The sequence below is a fragment of the Furipterus horrens genome, unplaced genomic scaffold, assembly GCF_987537825.1.
Source record: "Furipterus horrens unplaced genomic scaffold, mFurHor1.1.pri manual_scaffold_6, whole genome shotgun sequence".
Lineage (NCBI taxonomy): Eukaryota > Metazoa > Chordata > Mammalia > Chiroptera > Furipteridae > Furipterus > Furipterus horrens.
Genome location: NW_028327176.1, coordinates 173,238,178 through 173,260,983, shown reverse-complemented (window position 1 = coordinate 173,260,983; position 22,806 = coordinate 173,238,178). Strand labels below are relative to the sequence as shown.

Genomic DNA, 22,806 nt, shown 5'->3' with positions numbered 1-22,806 from the left:
TTCTCATTGCCTTTATGGAGAAACAGACTTCTAGAGGTCCTTATTCTGCCATTCCAGAAGTGCGTCTCAACATAAATTTAAGTTTATATACATTTTCATAGAAAAATAGGATAGGAGAATCAATAAAAGAAGTGAACAATACTCCATCTTAGGATCAAATTCTGGGTAAGAACTGAATAGAAATGAAGAAAAAAATGTAGAATTTCTCACTATTATTTTTATATGGCTGATAATGGTTTTCAAGTTAATGATATTTGTATTGTTTAAATAATTTGAATGACAATATTTGCAACAAACTGAAAACTGTATCCTCTACATTTATGTAAACCTTTAAAAAAAACTGATATGACAATGTTAAATGTGCAAGAGAGACTCTGTTATATTAAATGCTTTTAGGGGATACGCAAACAAAAAAAGTCTGATCCCACCTTTAATAACAGCCTTCCAAAAGTCATACTATGATTATGTCACACATGCATCAGGGGCCTCAGAAACCCCCAGGCTAGAGTCCCAAGTCCTTTGGAGATGCTCAAGGAGCTCTCATTTAGGCCTCTTCTCCCTTTCCACCTGATCGCCCACCAGGCCCAGAGGCGAGGTATCTGCTTCAGCAGTGACTTCTCCCTGAGCGAATGAGAGGGGGGAACAGACACAGACTGGCTGGGAGATGGATGCAGCCCCCGGTGCCCACACCACACCTCACCTTCACTAGGTATTTGAAACTCATTTACTGGTTCCCTGATGAATATTTTTTAACTGAAAACCAAAGAGGTTCTTAAATAAATTTTCCCAAATATTTTGAGACCTTTTTTCTAAGAACTCTACAAAGATATTAAGTCTGACATAAAGAAAAGTTAAAACAAAAATGTTTTGTCAACTTGTTTCAATTACCATAAGAGCTACAGTAAGCTCACTTAAGCATATCTGTCTTAACCTCTGATGGCGCTTATCGTCCCTTATGTTATTTTAGTGTATAAGACTGCTCCAAAATGGATAGCAAGTTGAGTACATGGCGATTATATTCAGCTAAACATGTTTTTTTATGCTTAGAGTAGTGTTTAAACACAAGGCTTTTACTCAGACAAACCACTTTATCCAAATAAACATGGGAGCTTCACATTAAAAAAAAAGGAAGGGGGGCCTTCAACTATATTTCACAAGTTGGGTTTTTAACACTGTCTCAATATATTTAGTTTATTCTTCTACACCTACATTTTCCTTATTTTCAATTAAAACACAAAGGCTACCCAGCCTCAAATTCAAACTAAACAGAAAGCTATAAGCTTCTATTTTACCTATTTTTTATTTCCAGTCTGACCTCAACACTCTGATAACGATGTATCAATCTATCAATATTAATTGTAAAGTAGAAACTCATATTTCCCTTGTCTAGCAGAGGCCATGTCAGGGCCCAAAAGCACATGGAACCAAAATAAGCCTGATTTAGGCTGAATATCAAGATGAAGATAATGGTTTCATAGTTTTTCCTGAATGTTTCTTAAAAATACTAATGTTCCACAAACAGAAATAAGGCAACGCCTTGGTTCAGGGTCTACAAACACATCCCGAGCCCACTTCCAGAAGATCCTTTAGTGTTCTGCCCAAGGTCATTCAGCTAGTAAGTGGCCTTCCTCTTCCATTCTCACCCATGCTGCACACAGATTAATACAGAGACACAGCCAGTGTATAAAGGAGAGGCAATGACCAATAACTGTGTAACCAGATCATAAGTAGTGCTATAATTTGTAATAGTGCCTTATTTGAAATTTAGAACTGCTTACTATGATCTGGATGTACAAGTTTATTCAAAATGTTCAATGCCCACATGAATCCTCAGAATTACTTAAAATCTACGTATAAGGAAAACCAAGTTAAAGAAGCACATGCTTAAACCCAACTACAATATAAATGTTTCCCGAGCCAATCTTTGCACTCCTTAAAAACAAAGGAAGATAGACAATAAGATAAATCCACTCTACCTAATAGACTTGCTTTAAAAAGTTATGAGCAAAGGGTCTGCTTGTCAATCAATGAGAAAAAGCAATTTTCCTTGGGAATAACACAAAGAAAAACATTCTATCAGTATAGAGACTATCAAATTGGGCAGCTGACATTGAGAAACAGAACCTCAGCCTATTGACTGGACTCTGTTTGGGTCAACAGACTCCTCAACATACCAATTTCCAGGATGATTTTAAGACTACTGTATTTAAATCAATACAACACCAGCACAAAATGGTTAAATTCATCTTCGTATCTTTGCTTTCTGTGCACCTTTTCTGCCCTGCCAAACTCCCTGGAAAATACATTCTTTCTGCTCCCTTGCCACCTCCTTCAAAATAAACCCGGGAAAATTCTTTATAGCAATTCTGCTGGGATCTAAGCAGAAAAGACAAAGCTTTTGCCTGGAGGCCACACTGCTGGCCTGTGCCTCAGCGATCAACAAGCATATTCCAGAATCTGCTGCAACAAGGAAAGGCTTGTCCACGGAGAACGCATGTCTAAGTCTTATACGTACATTCTTCAGTAAAAATGAAAACTAGACTCAAGGATCAGTCATATCTGTGTCCTGGCCCAGCAGTGTACCACCTGAGTACACCTAACACAGCCTCTTATATTACGACTTGTTTTCAAGGCAGTACATATCTCATAATATTTCCTACTGCAAAGTAAATTCAAAGTTTAGAATATTATTAAGCCAGTGATGTCATTTTAACTAGTTAGTAATCCCACTTACTAACTCTTGTGGAACACAGATATAATTTCACATTATGACCATTCTTAAAGACAAAGCTACTCATTTCTAAAGGGAATACATAATATTTTTTAAAGTTACCAAAAATATCTAGAAATTTTGCCATAAGACAATTTGTCATATTACATATAATTCTATTAAAATATGTAAATATACATACACAAGTGAATATATGATTATATTTCAAATGAGTTCTGAAGTATTTCCAAATCTGTCTGGAAAAGAACATTTCAAATTAATTCTTTAAAAATTATTCCAAGTGATTCTTAGGTTACATATCTCATACAATGTTAAAAATAAATTCCATCTCATAGAATGTTAAAAAATAAGTTATTCCGAAGTCAAAATTTTCAAATCTCAGTATCTCAAGGAGGACGCTTACAAATTGTTTTTAATCAACCAAATCCCAAGAAAAACAATGACTCAATATAAACATATAAACACATCTACATATATATGCTAATACACATACATACGAAGTATCACATGCCTATAGAAATTACTTCTAAAAACTCCATAATACAATTTGATATATTCAAAAACTTTTTATTTTTGAGGTAACCGTTGGTTTATAACATTATATAAGTTTCAGATGTTCCACTTTATAAATTGCCATCTGCATGTACCAAATCATGCTCACCACCAAGTCCAGTTTCCATCCATCACCATACAATTGACCCCCTTCACTCATTTCACCCTCCCTCCACCTAACCACCAATCTGGTGTACGCTTCTATAAGTTAGTTTTTGTTTTGTTTTCTTTCTTCTTTGTTTTTCTTTAACCTAATTTAAAATGCAAAATCTAAAAGGGAGGTAAGGGAACAAATTAAAGTCATATGTAAGCATTTCAATGCTTTTACAACACTTAAACTCCCACTCCATAGGACCCTAGAGGCAGGTAAAGAGCAGAAGGCAGAAAGGCCTGAAGTGAATCAAGATTCAAACTATGTGAGGCATGATTACAAATACAGGCACCTACTCATAAATCACACAGTACAAGGGGCCAAAAGCAAGGCTCTGTTAATCAAATGGTTAAAATCACAGTGGAATCTGCTGTTTTAATGAAACCTGGGGACAGGGTGATTCACAGATCACAACAAAACAATTCCCAAGTCAGCTATACTTACACTGGTAAAAGATCCCTCCCCAAGGCTTCAGCTGCCAGCCCTTCCCTACTCTGGGATCAGAAAGGTCTTTTGCAGAAACTCCAGAAGAGCTCAAAACTCACTCAAGGAGCTGGGTTTGCATGGAGAGCAGCAGGCAAGCACTTCAGAGTCTCTGGGGAAATCCACACAGCAAGAGCTCCTGGACTGGAACTTAAAGAGAAACTAAAGACTCCCCCAAGGAGGCAGAACAAGGATTTTAGAGAGCATTCACCGCAAACTGCACTGGAGAAAGCAAAGGTCTGCCCGGGTTCTACCAGCTCATCGGCGTGTGCATTCCATCACTACTTGGGAAGCAGCCACACGACAGCATGACACACTACAAACCAAAAACACAACCAGAAAACACTAAAAACCCCCAATCTTGACACAACTACCTGCTTTTTCAAACAGCTTTTTAGTTTGTTTGCAAAGATTTAATCACACACACACACAAAAACATGTTATCCTCACTTTCTAAAGATAAGATATGTATAAACACACAGACACAGACAACAGTGTGGTGACAGCCAGAGGAGGGTAGGGACAGGTAGAGGTGGGCAAAAGGCAGATAAATGTGGTTGGAAAGAGACTTTGCTTTGGGCAATGGGCACCATGCAGTGTTCAGATGATGTTCTGTTGAGTTGTACACTTGATACCTGAATGGTTTTGTGAACCAATGTCACCCCAATAAATGCCATTTTTTTAAAAAACTAAAAATTTGAGGGTGCTCTACTCCCAATATTTTTACTCACAATTGTTGACTTTTTTTATTCTTTACCAACTAGAACAAAATGTCAGCCCTCTTGTGCGCTCTTTAATATCCCTCATGTTACATATTTTTTCTCATACTAGTCTTACAGACTTACAACTCTACAAATAAATCTTGCTCATTCTTAAATAAGTAAATAAATAGAAACAAGAACCAAAAAAAAAAAAAAAAGCTTAGAAAGGTTCATTGTTCTTGTAAAATGCCAGATCTCAAGCTATAACCAAATCTCAAATCTCACACTCCTCGGAATAAGCAATCAGTCTGGGAACGTTTTCCAAATCTCAGACATTTGAGAAGACACAAGGGCTGACTGAATCAGCATGATGTATGGAGTGCGAATAAACTCTTGTTTCAATTGAGTGCTACGTTCTCCTTTTATTAACATACAAATGCAATTTCAGTCCAAGTGCCAAAATGTGAAAAATGAGAACTTTCTCATGAGTCAGCATTTAAGTTTGCTATCACAAAGAGGTTATGGGCAATTTAGCCTAGAAGGGGCCTCCATTTGCAGCTTGGTTCCTGAGAAAAGGCGATAAGAAAATAATGGGCCTTCATCTGCAAGTTTCAAGGTCCCTGGAACTGGCTGGAACAAAAACTGCAAGGGATTTTAGAAATGTACAAAAAGCAATAGGTGTTGAGCAGTGAAGCTCAGCTGTCAACTGGACAGCAGTGGTCAGGGGGGCCAAGGGTCGGGGAGGAGCTCAGGGAGGGTGGCAGGAGTTGGAACCGACTCTGTGAAAGAGCCTCCAAAACTAAATACACAAGGGAAACAGGACCTCACAAGTATAACAGCACTGCTGTGCACTGATACCCAAATGAACTCAGTCACCAAGCTTAGGCCATCTATGCCCAACGACTTTTCCTACAAGCAATTTCACAGGCAAGGTCCCTCACCTCCCCCATCTTCCTCTTGAGGTTCCATCTCTACGTGGATGTTCTGGGATCATACGAAACTGCAACATTTCTAACCAACACAAACATTTTAAAGAACAAAAAGACAAACCATAAACCAGGGGAAAGGACATCAAAAAGTATCCTGAATATACGAAGACTTCGTGCAAATCAACAAGAACCCAAATATCCCATTAGTAAAATGGACAAGGAGCACAAACAGGAAAAAATGCAAATGAGCCATATACATATAGTCCAACGAGTAAAAATAAAAATAAAAATAAAAACGAGATGTGGATTTGTTCATCTAACCAAAATCCACGCTGAGGAGTGTGCAGAAAGGCACACGCCACGCAGGACCCGCGCTGGCATAAGGAGACCAAACCCTTTCTGGAGAATGGTTTGGCAACACGCATCAAAGCCTGAAAAACCGCAGGCCTTGTGCCCAGTGAGCCCTCTTTGAGGACTTTAGCCTAATGAAGATAATCAGTTCTTAGTTATGAACTGTGACCCACTCAGAACAGAAAGCGTTAGTTCAAATGTTCACAGGCTCCACCATTACCAGAGCAGGAAGTCCTATTATGAGAAGGAATCAGATCAACATGAGTGTACAGGTGTGGGCAGAGCACTTCCTTGCTCAAGTGTTTTCTTGTTTTACAAATTTAATTTCACTTCAGGTGCCAAAACGATAAGCATGGGGCATTTTAAAAGTAATTTTAAACAGCTCTGTTGTTTCCTTGATGTTTTTATACTGAATTTAAGTCCTCTACTTAAAAACTTGTTCATACTTTATGCACATGTGTGTGTCAGTCAAGATGAATCCAACATCAGAGAGGATCCAACTGCGGCATCAGGCTGGGCCCATCTCCCTGATCCAAGCGTGCAAAACAGGAGGCCATCTCGGAAGCATAGTGGCCTTGTCCTCAAAGGTAAACTGCAGAGTGCTGGGTGTCACTTGGTGTAAACTCTCAGTAAAAGGCAGGGTATTATCATCATTGTTCCTATCGCTGGGAATGGCCACTCCTCCTTTCTTTTAATTCTATGGGTTTTGCAACATAAACACACCTACCACCCAGAAATCTAACCTCTTTGCTTCTGTGCTGCAAAACTTCATCTGACCCTCTAAAACTGAAGGCCTAACAGAGTTGGACCATGTCACTAGAGGGCCAATGTTACTGCAATCTGTTAAGTACTGCCAATAAGAAGAGATCTGAGAAGTCGGAAACCCTTTGAAGAATTCTTGGAGCTGCCCCCTGCAAGATGTGCACATTTTTGCCTCTACCACTGGAGGACACCGCCCATTCTCAGTGCCAGGCTCTCTCCTCGGCTTCTGGCAACAGTGTCTATTCGTTAACAACTGTCACCAACCACCCCAGGCTCAGTCGCTCAGATTACAGACTGCACCTGCTGCCAATCAAAAGTAGCCAGAACTTGCTTCTGTACATTCCCCTGTTTCCACTTCTGCCCAGACATTGAGTTTTGTCAGGCGTAACAAGTGGAGTGTCACTTTTAATAAGAAATTGTGTTATAACAGGGTTCTACTAAATAGTATACTGAAATCATCATCACATTCAGGAGTGCTGATTTAGAAACCTAAAACAGTTTGTGATTCAGTTTCAACATTAATGTCAAAAGATTCTCCTGAGTGCTTTAACTTGAAGAGACATGATCTAAAGCATCAACAAACTTAGGCTTACCCTTAGGGAAAAATATACATTTTAAATTAAGCAAATATCTCCCTTACTTATATAAGCAATTTGATAACCTGCTAACTATGGTCTAAAGTCATCCACTTTATCAGCTTTATAAAGTCATATACCTTAATGCTGTCAATTTCTAATAAATTTCCAATAAAATGAAAAAATAAAAATCCTGAGCTATGATACTGTCTTTTGCTATCTGACTAGCTATAATTGCTATAATGAGGGTAACGTGATTTGAGCTGCAATATATTTTGAAGGAGTCCAGAATATGCCACTGTGGCCTATGAATTATTTTGAGCTTAAGGTATTTGAGTTCCTGAAATCTTATATCTGCCTAAAAGCAAAGCCTCTCAAAAGAACTCAAATGTCAAAAACCCATTCCTAGGAGCACCCAGGGAAGACCGACTCTCATGACCAGAGATAAGTCTCCACACCCCACTGAAACACACATTATCACAAAACTATGATGTCTCCCATCTATTCTCTAAGAACTCATATGTCTTCAAAAAGCCATTTGTTTTCCCCTTTCTCCCCTCTCATTCTCCTATTAAGACAGTATATAAGCTACAAATTCTAACCTCTAGCCCCTCTGAGTCACAATTTTTCTGTGATTAAATCTGACTTTTCTCTCTCTAATCTACCTTTTGTCAATTTAATCTGCAGGCCCCCAAGTACTGAACCTAAGAGGGTAGAGGAAAAGTTGTTCTCTAACAAATCAAATCTATAAAATACACTGTATTATGAGTGTATATGAGAGCTATACTAACTTTCTTATTAATTGCAGTCTAAACAATTATGATTAACATTAACACTTCCCCTTTAAGTCTTCCTCTTTCCTCACTTTTCTTTAAACTTCCTCTTATTCTTTCTTGTTTCTAACTTATTTTTGTTTTCAAGTATTACCCTCGTAAGTATAATTTAGCAGAAATAATTTTTCCCTTTTTATTTCTGATAGAACATATATAATTATTAGAAATGCTACTCACTTTTTGCCAGTTTATAAAAACCTCTCAAATACAATCAAGCTAAAACATTATGTGGATTAAACAATGCAAGTTGCTATTTCGCCAACCACTGAAAGCTGGAAGCTTTTTCTGAAACATACAGAATTGAAACACACACACAGTGACTTTGTACAAAACAATGATATCCCCCTCACTAGAGTTTATTGTTTTAGAACTGATTTAATGATGATAAAATAAAATGACAAACCAAGATAATTAGTCCAACCTGGCTCAGAGATACACACTTTGTACCAAAGTATGAAAAATAAACCATAGGAAAAGCCCCCACCACCACTACTACTCCAGAGAAAAGGCCAGCCCTTCTGCTCAGACGGCCCAACCCGTCCCTTGGCATTTGGTTCTCTGAAGTTAACCTCAATTAGCTAACCTTCTGTGGCTCAGAAGCACAGGGGTGCCGGTGCCCACAATTAAGACAGACTCTCCACACAGAGCCTTACGAGCTGGGACACTATCATCCCGCTGTGCAGAAACAGCAGTGTGTGCAGTCTGCCTGCTGCTTTACTGAAAAATCACAATCCAGGGTCCAAGGCAGGCTGGGCTGCCAATGCCTGACTAGCTGTATCAAAAGAAAAACTGCCAAGATACCCATTCTGTTAAAATGCACTGTAACTTTACAAGCTTGTCAACAACCGATGTTTACTCCCTTTTGCAGGCTCAGCTGACCTTGTCCCTGCTGACAAACTTCAGGGATAGTTCTGCACCAGCTACAAAACATCCAGATGCGACTGCCTGCCTGGCCCCTTTCCTTTCCAGCCGCGTATCCTACCGCAGCAACTCGAACCAGCCGCAAAGTCCTGGCGGCAGCCTGAACTCAAGGCTCTTTCCCACCTTCCTCAGCTTGAAACATCCTTCCTCTGTTTTCAGAGCTAACTGCTTCTCCTCCTGCAAGACTCAGTTCAACTGTCCCTCCTCCAGGAAACAAATTATTTTTTTTCCACTGGGCACCCACAGTCCATTTTCATGGCTCCTGGTGTGTGCATACATGTCTCTCTATTCCAGCTTCACCATGAGGCCGTGCGGGTGTAGATTCTGATACCTGCAAGTACAGTTCAACATTATACTTCCAATTGTAGAAGAGAGTAAGCACATAATAAATGTGTAGTAAATGGATGAGTGCATAGATGGACAAAGCAATGAACAAGTAAACTAATGAATGAATTTTCTAATTGTTACCTGGAGAGGGAAGGGTATTTGTTTGATCTCTGGCAATATTAAGCCCTGGCCGATCCCTAAAGAACACAGTGGGCTCCTTAACTCCTTTCCACTTTCAACTCCACATGCTCATTTCACTTCTCCCTATCTTCCAACCCAATTCCCACGCTTAAGCCAATTATTTTACCACCTCAGAAGATCCTGCACTGTATTTCATAGCTGCCCTGTGTAGTATATGTAATTTACCTACTTCTACTTGTTTCTATGAAGTCTCCCAACTAAACCAAGAACCCTTGGGCCCAGTTCTTTTGCCCTTGTAATCCAGAGTCTAGCACAGTGCCTGACAAATAGCAGACACTCAATATATACAAGATGAATAAGTAAATGAAGAAGGCATAACAGTTTTCACAAGTTGCTTTTTATGTTTTCTTTTCTTTTTAAAGTATATCATCTGGTTTTTCCAGGTAAACTATGATCAGAGAGAGATAATGAGAAAAGAACAGAAGGTCATTTGCACTTAAATCAGTGCTTGAACAAAAAACCTGTATATACCAGTCTTTTTCTCTAATAATAGTCACAGATCCTTCACCACCAACTTATGGTCTTTCAGTGTCTGGTCTCAAAAGTGTAATAGTTTAACAAGTTTTGTTACTGAATAAGATTGGAAAAAACCACAAAACTATAAGGCTATTGTTGATAGTGACCATATCTGCCAGGCCCTGTGCCAAGGTCTTTCACATATATTTTTCTTAATCTTCAAAAACACTCCAAAGAGTTGTATTTGGGAAATGGAGGCCAAAAAAGATTAAATAACTTGCCCCAAAGTCACTTTGCTAGTAAGCTGTAGTACAAAGGTTTACACCCAGGTCTGTTCATGCCACATGGTTTTTGACTAAAACTTTAAAAATACTAGGCCTTACTTCTGAAGATTAGAATAATGGTACAAACAGGATTTCAAAAGCCAATGCTTTTATCTTCACTATTACCAGCTGCTAAAACATCATTCACCATTATTAGATGTTTTGTTGAATCCTTGTTAGCCACCAAATCACTAAAGAACACACAAATCCCCAGCAGAAATAAATGCAGCCTTGGAAAGTCCCCCTAAGAGTGGAGGCATCTGCTCCAGGCTGTCTGTCCAAATGATGTCCTCTGGCTGAGACGTTTTGGGGTACTAGCAATTCTCCAGCATGCCTTTAGAACAATAAGAACCAGGAACTAGAGAGGCCATAAGAAAAGGCACTCCAACCACAGCAGGGTCAAACTGGTACAACCTTTCCACAGGGCACTCTGTTGGCATGTATTAAAAGTCACAAAAATATGCATATCTTTGGACACAGCGAGTCCACAGGTACGGATTTACCATAGGAAGCAACTGGATAATGCCCAGGGATGTAGAATAAGAACTTAAAGATCAAACAGCAGAAGGATCAAATTATCTAAGATGCAGACATATGATAGCATATTATGCACTCATTAAAAGTGGCGATACACCAGTAAATTTACTGCTTTGCTAAAATGCCCACAAAATATGTATGTATAGAAAGCAGATTTCAAAAACTGTCTAAGAAAAAATTTACAGGCTATAAGAATATATATTAAAATATTAACAATGGTGATCTAACTGCTGGGATTTTGTGTTTGACTAGAAAGTCAAAAAGAACTTTACCTATCTTATTTTTCTTTAATTTTCTTCCATAATGCCCATTTTATGACTGGTAAAATAATGAAATGACAAAATATTTTTAATTAAATCAACCCCTTAATAATACTGAAGAGCTAGTGATAAAAATCAATCAGGAGAGTTTTTTCCTCCTAAAGGTTTCCTTTTGATACCTTCAAGTTCCTTACATTGCTCATAGGAGGACTAAGCAGCAGAGAGTTCCCAGTTTTATCTCCTGTTTTCAATTTTTTACAGAAACTATATATTCTTGGACTTGAAGGAAAGCTAACATCAAAGGTTTAGTTTCTAGAATTTAAGCTCAGGTCTTGGAACAAGTCAAGGGAGAAAAAGGGAGGCCTGTGTATAAAACACCATTAGCAGAGCACAGAATAGTTCTTCAGAGCACAGAATAGTTCTTATTATAATATACAAAGTACACAAGATGAAGCTTCAATGGATGAGGCAGTATTTTCTACCAATGCCTATCACAAAGATGGATTCAAAAGACAAGATCCAAAAGTAGCAAATATTTTTAAAGATGTGACAAAAGTAGTATCTAGATAAGGCAAAAAAAAATGTCTTCCAACACCACAATGGTTCTCTACATACCTCAGAGCCTCAATAAATATTCCTTGATTAAAAAAGAAACAGGAGGCAGGCAAACACTCTTCCTTTTCCTTCCAATTGATAAAGATAATTTAAATGTAGTAAGAATTCAAGAAAACACCTAAAAAGAGAAACTACTTAAAACATACTATAAACCTGGGGTTATAAAAAGGGTGTTTAGTGGCCTAAGTATGCCAAAAATTACAAATCTTGTTTATAGTTTCTCCAAAATATCTGTTTGTAAACAGATGTATGCATTCAGAACACATATGCCCAACAAAACAATGTCATAATTGTGGTTAACTCCCAGCCTGGTCCATGAAGACTCTTTAGTCATTATAAGAACTGTTCCACACCTGCATTTTAGGTGAATGGCACTCATAGTCTAAGTGAAGAAACCCATAATGCTAGGGGAGTAAGAGCAGCTGTCCACTCAGAACCAAAGGATCTCTCAGCTGAGTCCCTCTCCACACAGGCTCCCCAGCTAAGAGACCTCCCCAGGTCATATCCTCCCTCCCAGGGGGCCAACCAGGCCAAATAACCAGTCAGTAGGGGAGGGAAGGTTGTAAACTGCAGGGCCATGCCTACTCCTGAGCACCATGATAGCTGCATCGCAGTTCAACTCCTTCCCCTGCCCAAGCCTGCCTCCCTCCCTCTGCCACTGTTAGTGATGTCAAGAGCAGCCCCAGTAAACCTCCTGCGTGTAAATCTCCATCTCAGAGACTATTTCCAGGATCTAAGACAAAGAGTTGACACAGTATGCGCATTTTATAATTCAGGCACTGTTTTGTATATACATACATATACATATACATATATAATGTATATATAATGTTAATATATATTACATATACATATAATAGGTAAACAGAGGTAGATATTTCACTACATATGCATGAGTAAGTACTATAATCCCAGTTCAAATATGCAGAAACTGAGGCTCAGAGAAGTCAAATGACTTACCCTAGATCATATGGTAAGTAATTTGAGGAGCCAGGATGTGAATCTAAGTCTACCCAATGCAAAGCCAATCGCTAGGTAAACTAACTCCATGTCCTAGAAATAGCTGTTGAATGAGTTAAGGCCCGTTCAGCAGCCCAGGGGTTACGGTAGCAGTCAGGAATGAGTGGAGCAGTGAACCATGATCATCCAGGAAACAGGAAGCTAAAAAAAATTATATATATATATATATGTATATAATTTTATATAGACGGGGGAGGGGGGACAAGCAGGAGAGAGATCTAGTAGAACCATAATTCCAGAATTAAACTACATAATAATAATCAACTGCATGATTACTGGATCCTAAAAGTAATGAGTGGCAAATCTTGTCCACCTATAACCAAAATGCTACAATACGGGCAGACTGATGTTTACTGTGTAGGAGGAGGACAGTGCTTCCACATCTTTTACTCCACTCCCTGCAAAAAGCTTCATAAACATATATAAAATTATCTGAAAATGTGCTAATAAGTTTCTTTGGGGTACAAAGTCTTTACCATTAATAGTCAACCTACACAAGAAGCTCAACAGCAACCGGTTCAACTTCTCTGACTACAACCAGACCAAGCTTCCCCAAGCTTTCCCTAGCTAGTAATCTGCTTTTATAGAGTAAGCAGTTTTTATACCTACTGACAAATAGTGAACAACTAAGAACTAATATTACCCCGCCCTGGTGGCCACACTGTCCAAGAAATTACAAGACATAAAACCATTCTATGAACTCCAAATAACTACTCATACAAATAAATGTGTCAACTTTAAGTAAAGTTATTAAGTTTGTATACTTGTGATGTAGATCACAAATGACTTCAACAGTGAGAACAAACCTTCTAAAGTTTAATAGAACGTAGTTTTACTACATCCTTGAAAGAACTGTTTAATTTGTAGTATTTATAATCACAAAATCTAATATCACGGTAAGTAAAAAATTGAAATATACTTAGAAATTCTATAACAGTCCCATTAACGTCATTTTAAAATTCAAAATAAGTGGGCTTTATCAGTTGATTTTGAGAGTTGTCACATATCTGTTGTCCCTTTAAAAATTCACCAATGCCATTTCTCCCATTCCTACCTTATAACGGACAGCTTTAAATGGTAAAAACAAAAAGCATTGGCAATTTTCTCATTTATCTATTTTGCACACAAGAGGCCTCAGCATGTTAAGTTCAGGTATCATCAAATTAATCTGAGTTCCTCAAATTAAGGTGGATCATTCACTGAGACTTGACACCATGTCAGCACCAAGAACTTAGCATCATAAACTTCAGCTCACAACTCTAATATAAGTTGTTTGTTGCTTCTCTAACCCTGATTATGGCAATGTATGGCCCATTTCTTCCCTTTTTCCCCTACTCAACAAAACAAGCTCCAAATCAAAACTAATTTCACAAAGATGTACACAGAACTGCTAAATATACTTGAGTCTGCCACTTCAGAGGACAGTAGTAAAAGGAACATCATAACCAGATTAATGTTTAAAAATGAGGAGATACCTCCAGCCTAAGGGAAAAATTTCCTCACACCTCCTTCAAGCGGTCTCATCTTCTGGACAAAGAAGAAAAGGAAATAGCCAACGTGAAGCTTCCTTCCATACAGATGAAAACAGCAGGGTAAGCCACAACGGCCCCCAGAACTGGCACACAAAGACTCCATGACGACCAGGATGCCCTCTCTCTTGATTACCACTGTATCCTTTACTGCTTAACATGGTACTTGTAACACTGCCAAGTGCTTAATAGTTTTTGAATGAATGAATGATTACTATCATTGTTCATCACTTACTTTTCTCAGGAAACTGAAGCTCTTACAAATGTAACAAGCCTTTAAAACGACAAGAATTAGAGACCAGGTAAGGAAAGAACACTCTGAGCCTCACATAAGATTATAAGAGGGGCAATATAATCAGTATTTTTTTTTCAACTTTACAGGCGAGGAAACTGAGGCTCAGAAAGACTGACCTTCCCAAGATGACAAAGTGCTAAATGGTGAGCCAGCAGTCTGTCTTCCTTCCCCTCTGTCACATCAAAACCAAAATGAAGTTTAGAGCTAGGAAAACAAAAGGACATGGAGAAGACAGTCTGGCCAAATGTTGTAGTATCGAACATTCTCATATGCGATAAATTTGGGAAACTTCCTATTTCCATATTGCAGAGACACAGCCAACGGGGCCTACCATTCAGTTTCTAACCCCAACACTTCATTATGGAGTTATTCTCAGTGCAGGCGTCCTGTTTAGAAAAGTGACCGTCTACAAGTTAAAAGCCAGAAATTAAGATCTTAATCTCCTTCCATTATAAGCTACCTATATTCCCTGCCCTGAAAAACTGGCTGACCAGAAGAATTCAAAGAAACTGTCCAAGTAAAGCGCTTGCGCCCTCCAACAAAAACCTTGACTCTGTAGTGACATCAGCCAATACTGTCACATCTTCACTATTCCATCAATGCTCCCCAAAAGGTGCATTCAGGCACTACCTAAGATTCTTAGGCTTCCTTCCAAAGATGTGAAGCAGTATTAAATAGAGGATTTTTTTTAACTCCGGCTGAGAACGGAAGTTCAGATTCTCTTCCTTCCTCAACCGAGCAACAGAATTAAAGAGCACCCCCACCACACCCACACACACATATACACACACGCCCTACAGTAAAAAAAAAATGTCTCTGGGGCCTTTTCACCTGTGGTGATCGACACAGCCAGCCCGGAATCGCTGCGATTTAAGGCTCTTCACTTGGGGGTGGGAGTGGGGGTGGGGTAGGTGAGGGGATCACAGGGAAGAATGAACTGATGCCTAAGTTTTCAATCGGATCATTCTTCTCAACTTGGGCAGCTCTTTCTTTCCTTCCTTCCTTCCTTCCTTCCTTCCTCCCGCCCTCCCTCCCTCCGGGCCCGACACACACCCATGACTTAGGAAGCAGAGATTACCACGGGCAGGGCCCGAGGGTAGCGCTGCCGCAGACGGGCACCCGACCGACCCTCGCAGTCTGGGCGCAGGCTGCCCAAGGCGCGCGACCGCTGCGCAGCGCGGACACACGGCAGGGGCCGCAGATAAAATCGTCGCCGTCAGGAGTGGGGACCGCGAAGGGGCAGCCGCGGTGGGGCAGAGAGGCGGGGTGAGCACTTCCTGACTCGCATTGTCCACGCATCGCCCGCGCCACCCGGAGCCCCGCCACCGCGCCGTCCCCGTCGGGGAGGAAGTTGGCATTCGCCCCGTCTTACCGTTCTTGGCGTCGCCCGCGGCTGCAGCCCCCGCGGCGGCAGCTACATTGGCTGCGCCAGTTCCCGTGCCTCCGGTGCCTGCCGCGCCCCCGGTGCCCGGCGCGCCCGCCGCAGCCGCTCCGCAGCCCGCCGCTGCCGCCAGGGCCCCCCCGGCCGCCGCGCCCGCCGCGCCCGCTGCTGCCAGGGCCCCGGCTCCATTTTCCTGCTCGTCCCCGCTGCTGTTGGCGCGCTTGTTTTTGCGGCCGCCTTTACTGTTCTTGGGGTTGGGCATCTCGGGAGCGTCCAGGTGCCCAGCGTCAGCGAAGGCGACTCCGCGCGCTGCCGCCTCCGGGACAGAGAGAATGGAGGGCGCGGGCCAGCGGCTCCTTCGGCGCCCGTCTAGCCGCGCGGCCCGCGCCGCGCCATCCTTGCCGCCGCGCCCTGTCCGGCTTCCTGGAGCCGGCGTGCGGCCATCCGAGGCTTGTAGCCGCGCGGGCACCACGGGCTCCGGGCGCGAGCGAGAAGCTCTCGAGCTGGAGGGAAAAGGCGGGTCTCCGGCTTGTTTTGATTCGGCTTCGCTGACACGCTCTGGCCCTGCCCCTGCTCGTGACGACACTGGGGATTCGGCCTGGCCGCGCCCACCAGGTGACCTCACGGCGGGCCGTCCCGCCCGCGTGACGTCACGCCCCGCGCGCTGAGTCGGCCACCTTCGGGTGATGTCATCCTAGCGACCTCGCCCTGGGCCTCAGGAGCTCGCGGGCGTCTGGGAACCGCCCTTCCTGAAACAGCCCCGAAAGCCAATCCAAAGGTATCTGAAGTTATTCAGTGGCCTCCTGACCTTCATGTAATTGAGGCTTAGCACACTATGGTCCGGAAAAATAGGCGGTGAGTAGAACAGGAATGGGAAACAAGCGATTTCGAGTTTCGGGTTAATAATCCATTAAAAAGAGTTGCCATTTGGGAACAGCCTTAGATTCAGTAATTGCAGAAATAGGGTGAGTTCCTAGACAATGGGAGTGAACTGCAGGATCCCCAAATTGGAAGCCATCACAATCCAGTGGTGAAAGAGTTCATAGGAACAAGACTCACCATCCAGGGATGTAACTAAATGTTACCTGTGACCTATAAGCAGGCCCTGCCTGGGGGGAAACCCAAATATCCCTGCAGATAGAACTGAGTCATCCTGAAAGATAGGGGGCCACGTGGTTCACAGGGGGAGGGTAGAAGCTGACGCTCGTGAGAAGAGGCAGGGGATCCCTGGGAAGAGTTGCCATGGCCTTTTCCTGCAACCCTTTTCTGCCTTTTTACATATCAGCTCCTTCCTATCCCCCAGGTTCCAGCTCCAACACATGACTGAGACGCCTTCCCAGAAGAGCTCTCAGAAGTACGACCTTGTGTATTTTCCTCTTCCCTCTCTTAATTATTTTGTATATATATATATATATATATATATATATATATATATATGTATATATATATATATATATATTTAATTATTTTCTGTCTCCTCACTCAAATGAAAACGCCATAGGATTTTTTTTTCCTATCTTGGGCACCTCAGGGAACAGCTGACCATAAACTTGGCTGGATGTATAAATTAGCACCTTTTCCCATGAGCTGTGTTGGAAAAACTATGTTAGCTGACAGTTTATAGTTTTCCTCTCCTATAGCTGATCTTTAATTAACCCAGTTCTGCGGTAAAGGCTCTGTGGCTGTGCTGGTAAGCATATAGGGACAGGCAGGGAAGTGCAGGGGAGAGGATCCATGCTCACCGAGGCAGGGATTCTAATAGGGAACTCTAGGCATTCACTGCAGAGTTCATAGCAGTCTGGAGCTGCAGGGAGGAGCACTGGATACTCAGGAGTAATTGCTGGTTGGATAGTTTGTGCCGATATTGTCATGTCTGTTTTTCCTCCTCCTGACATCCTCTAAGCCATTGGTCACCAACCTTTTTGGCTCCAGGCACCGGTTTTGTGAAGTGTGGGGGGAGGACAGGAGGTGGGGCTCAGGCGAGCTTCAATGGAGGCCCGGTTCCTAATAGGCTGAGGATCAGTACTGGTCCACAGCCCAGGGGTTGGGAACACGTGCTCTAAGCTCTAGGAGAGCCAGGATTGTGTCCACCTTTCTAACTGCGGAGTCCAAAGTAAAAGCCCGGACTACAGAAAGTATTCAGTAAAATTTTGTTGAATGGAGAATGCTTGAAGCAGTCCTCTCCTGGCTACATTTTTATGAACCTTAAAGCCTCAGCAAAATCATCAATTCTCTAGGAAGTCTTCTCTGACAACCCAAACCTAGATTTGTCCCCATGTGTTCCCTCTGTACCTTCCCCACCAGTATGTGCACACAGTAATGAAATGGCCTATTTACTTGTCTCTCGTCCAGGCTCCCACTAGACTGTAAGCTCTGTAGTGACAGAAACTTTCTTAGTCGCCATTGTATCCTTGGTACTGTGCGTGGTACAGTGCATGGTACACAGTAGGTACTTAATAAATGCATGACAAATACATGAATAAAGGAATGGACAATGCTTTGAGAGTAGATGCAGCAGAATTTGGTGGCCACTTAAATATGAGAGATAAAGGAGACAGTGAAGCCAAGAAATTCTGAAAAGTGGAGGAAAAGATGATGATTGTTAATTAAATGGAAGCTTATGGGGGAGGACATGTTAATTAAATGGAAATTTCTTGGGGAGGACCAAAGGAGCTGTGGACAAAGATAACAAGTTAAACTGGTCCATTCAGACTTAATTTCATTACTGATATTCCTCACTAGAGGTAGCTGAGAGATCTCAAAATCTTTTGGTGACTTTGGCTTTGGCCTTTCTTCTTCTTTTATTTTCTCTGTGTCTTTCTTAAGTGATGAGGATGAAGAAGCTTCGGTTAAGAAAACAGATAATTATTTTCTTGAATAAGCACGTTGCTGTCGTGCCATATTGGATCAGAGTAATTGTGCATGTACCCTGCAGACAGACATTCACACCAGCTGCCTCCCACCTCTACATAACTGAGACTTAAGAATTGGAAACTTTCCCACAAAAATATCATAATTGGCTCAAAGCTCACAGACAGACAGCCAGTTGCTGTTCTTGTTCATTGTATGAGCCACCCCCTTCTCATTCAAACTGAAACAAAATGAGGAGATGCTGGGCCACTTCTTCTTCCATGCTCAACCTTGCTAATCTATTTTTAGCCTTAGTCAAAAGTTCTGATTTATTGTTACCAAAAAAATTACTAAAGTCAAGATGTTAATAACAAAATTTAGGTGGAGTTAAAGCAGTCCACTTCCTTCTTCTGTAAAATAATGTGAAATTTCATAGCAATCCTGCTGCTTTAACCCTTTTCTCTTTCCCTTTTTACCACCATTTCTTAAGGGAAGAGAATGATAGAGAGAAAACCTTACCTAAAGAGAAAAGATGGCAAATGGTGACAGAAAGCCCTCCCGCAGATGCTTCCAGAAGGAAAATACAACAAGGTATAGGAACCCCATGAGGCCACTATGCTCTGTATATCCACTCTTGGCTTCTCTTTCTGTAATTACCCTGATCAACTCATGTGCTCTGAATGAACTTCAAAAAATTCATACCCTACCCAAGGTTTCTTTCCCCCAACTTCATCATCAGGTCTGTGTACAATTCAATAAAAGATAGCAACAAATAAAGGTCATCAAAGGTAAATAATTTATACCCTTGAGAAGAGGGACAAGCTAATCTTAAGGAATGGAAAGAAACAAGTGGTTATTGTTTCAGTATTATTGTTCTGTTTGGGTTTTTGCTTGATATTTGTGCCTGTATTCTGAACTCTTGGAGGTCAACTAAGTCATCTGGGCTAGTGTTAGCCTGATCTGCTAAAGTCACTTCAAGTAAATATACCTTAAACAATGTATGTTATCTCTATGTACCAGTTTCTTCTTCTGGAAATAGGGTCTCCTATGCCCACAGGATTACTTTGAAAATAATGAGAATTGTCATTATAAATAACTTTGACAAACATGGAATACTAATACAAATAATGATATGGATTATTAAATGCCACAAATCTGCTCTGCCATTCAGCTCTTCCCAATTATTAATATTTTTCTCAAATAGCTACCCTCAGAATCTTTTTTTAGGCCTTTAGTTTACCTTTTACATTATTTTCTTAATCCACAAAAAGTCAGAATTCTGTTCATAGAGACCCCTGAATTTGCTGCTTACTCCCTCCTCAGTGCCTCCTTTGCTTATACTGCTGTCCCGCTCAGCATTAACACTGCTCTGGACCCCAGTAATCTAAACAGGATGTTCCTTTCAAGAAATAGATCAAGTATAATTTTTCCCAAGACAGACTTCCCTGCATTCATTCCACTCAATATTCTCTCTTTTACTTCACTCCTTCACATGCTCACCAACCAGCTATACCAACATTTTCTAAACTGTGGGTTATATTCTCTTGGCATATTGTAAAATCAATTCAGAGGACTTCTTTTTTAATGGAAAGCACTCTGATAGTTTATATCTTATTTTTTCTTTAAAAAATGTTCATTTTGACTCACAGAACTGATTTCATGGCCTACTAATGGGTCACACACATAATGTGCAAAACATTGCTATAGAGACATTTTCCACTGTTGTGTTGGCAGCTTGAGTCTATCTGCCTGATGGCCAAAGAAACTAGCAGATCTGTTAGACTGCTGGCTGGTACTTTACTGATGTGGTAGATATGTATTTCAGATGGTCATTCCTGATACTTTTTGATGGGAGAGTTTTTAAGAGTGCCGGTTATGGTCTGATTCAGTGAGGCTCCAGGGAGGTTTTCCACAGCGAGGTCAACGATCAGGTTCGAGCTGGTGATATATTTTTAGTACTTTCTTGGAATGCATCCTTGATCTCCAGCCCAGGTCCGCAAACCTCCTGTCTCATCCGTCGAGCAGCAATTCTGCGTGTTCCCCATGGTCTCCCTAACACCACTTCCGGCCTCACCTCCGCACCCACGAATCAGAGGATTTCTATCAGCATTTTTTAAAAACTAGAACAGAATAGAAATGTCAGAATGCATTGCATATAAAAATTAAGTGTTATTTTGGGAAACATTATTTTGCAAAATTTAGCTTACACACATATAGACATCGTATATATATATCATATATATACGCACACTGAGTCATGATGTAAAGTCCATTTCTTATTGTGGTACAAATCCAAAAAAAAAAAAAATCTGGAAGCCGCCTGCTATACCATACCATGCATTTGATTATATAGGCTGTCTTTCCATAGTCTTTCTCACCTCAGGGAGAGAATTTTCTTTCTCCAAATATGTTTTAAGTTCTCCAAAGACAAGCATCATATCTTCCATCTTTTATATTTCTTCCAATGAACCAATCATCAAGAGTACTTGCTTGCAAGTTCCACACATATGCAAAAACAAACCAAACTCAAAGACCTGAAATCCCGATGACAGAGGGAGGAGCAACAAAACAACAGACAAAAATTAATCAGCTTTTAACCTGAAAATTTTAAGGAAATTTTTTTAAAAAATGGGTACATTGTACTTTGTTTTGTTTTGTTTTGGAGTTGGAGTGAAATTTGCTCAGATCCTCCCAAGATTTGAGGGGTTAGTGGAGGCTAGAATTGTCAAAGAATGTTCTATGGGAAAGCCGTGAAGTCTTTCTGGAGTCTTTTTAAAAGGCATGAAAAGAAGAATGAGTGTGGAACATACAGAAGGGAAAGAGGAAGACGTAAAAACTCTGGTGTTCGTTGGATAGATTTGGAAAGCTGTCAGATCATGTTGGGCCCAGAGCAGCTGTGGACATACTGCCCAGACCTTGATACCTGGTAAGGAAACTAGAACTCACCCTCCCTCTCTCCCTTCCTTCCTTTCTTTTCTCCAATAGTACGTAATTACTATGCTATGTATTTTTTATTTTTATTACTGTGTGATATACTTTATTTTTATGATTATTCACTTTGTTTAGTGTTTTGTCTCCTCTCATTAACATGTAGATTTCAAGAGGGTGAGGATTTCTCTGTTGAATCCTCAGTGCCTAAAACACCATCCAGCATATAGTACTGTTCAATACATATCTGTGGAATAGAAGAACATACAGAAGAACACATCAAAGGAATAATCCAAACCAGACCTCAAGAGGAAAAACAAGCCTTCTAAAACCACATTACTATGTTCTTGGTAGACATAACATCCTTCCCCAGTAGCAAGCATAATATTTAAACCAAAGCGGGTGGCTCTATTAGAGGCTAGTTCTTTATAACAAGGACACATATGATAGCAATATTTTCTTCAGGAATTGCAGGGGCCATGAAATTATCAATTTTTATATCCTGTATTTCTGGTATCTCCTCTAGGAGTGGCACTGAAAATTCAAAGATTGTTATCACCCAGGTTTCATCCTTACAATTCTCTGTGCTTCTTCCCAATTAAATCACTATTTTTCTATGCTGCCATTCTAAAGCTCAATTTAACTGCCATGTTTTAGTCTCTCCTTTAGCTGTCTGCGAAGTGTGATTTAGATAATACAGCCTTAGCCTTCCCTAAATACCTCTTTTAATACTGTGCTGGTTACCCATTGCTGCCTAACAAATTACCCCACAATTTAGTGGCTCAGAACAACAAACATATATAATCTCACAGCTTTTGTGTCAGGAATTGGGGATGGCTTAGCTGGGTCCTCAGGCTCAGGGTCTCTGAAGGCTGTAGTCATGTCATGTCGAAGCTCAACTGGGGGTGGACCCATTTCCAAACTCACTTGTGAGGTTGTCGGTAGCATTCAGTTCTGCAGGGCTGCTGGCCTGAGACCTCCCTAATGTAAGCCTCTGCATAGTGAAAGTGGCCTCATCCAAGTGAGTGAGTGAAGAGAGAAGGAAAGGGTAAGGAAGGCAGGAGCCAGTCTTTTTTGTAACCTAATCTCAGAAGT

General features: G+C 40.9%; 1 protein-coding gene across 1 annotated transcript in view; it reads right to left on the bottom strand.

Annotated features, from left to right (window-relative positions):
• Positions 1 to 16,236, bottom strand: part of HECA (HECA ribonucleoprotein granule regulator) — a 36,227-nt gene extending 19,991 nt beyond the window's left edge. The window contains exon 1 of the mRNA XM_090279919.1: positions 15,925 to 16,236. Within this exon, the coding sequence (XP_090136045.1) occupies positions 15,925 to 16,195 (271 nt within the window). The 5' untranslated portion in view covers positions 16,196 to 16,236. The remainder of the gene's footprint in view (positions 1 to 15,924) is intronic.
• Positions 16,237 to 22,806: the final 6,570 nt, after the last annotated feature.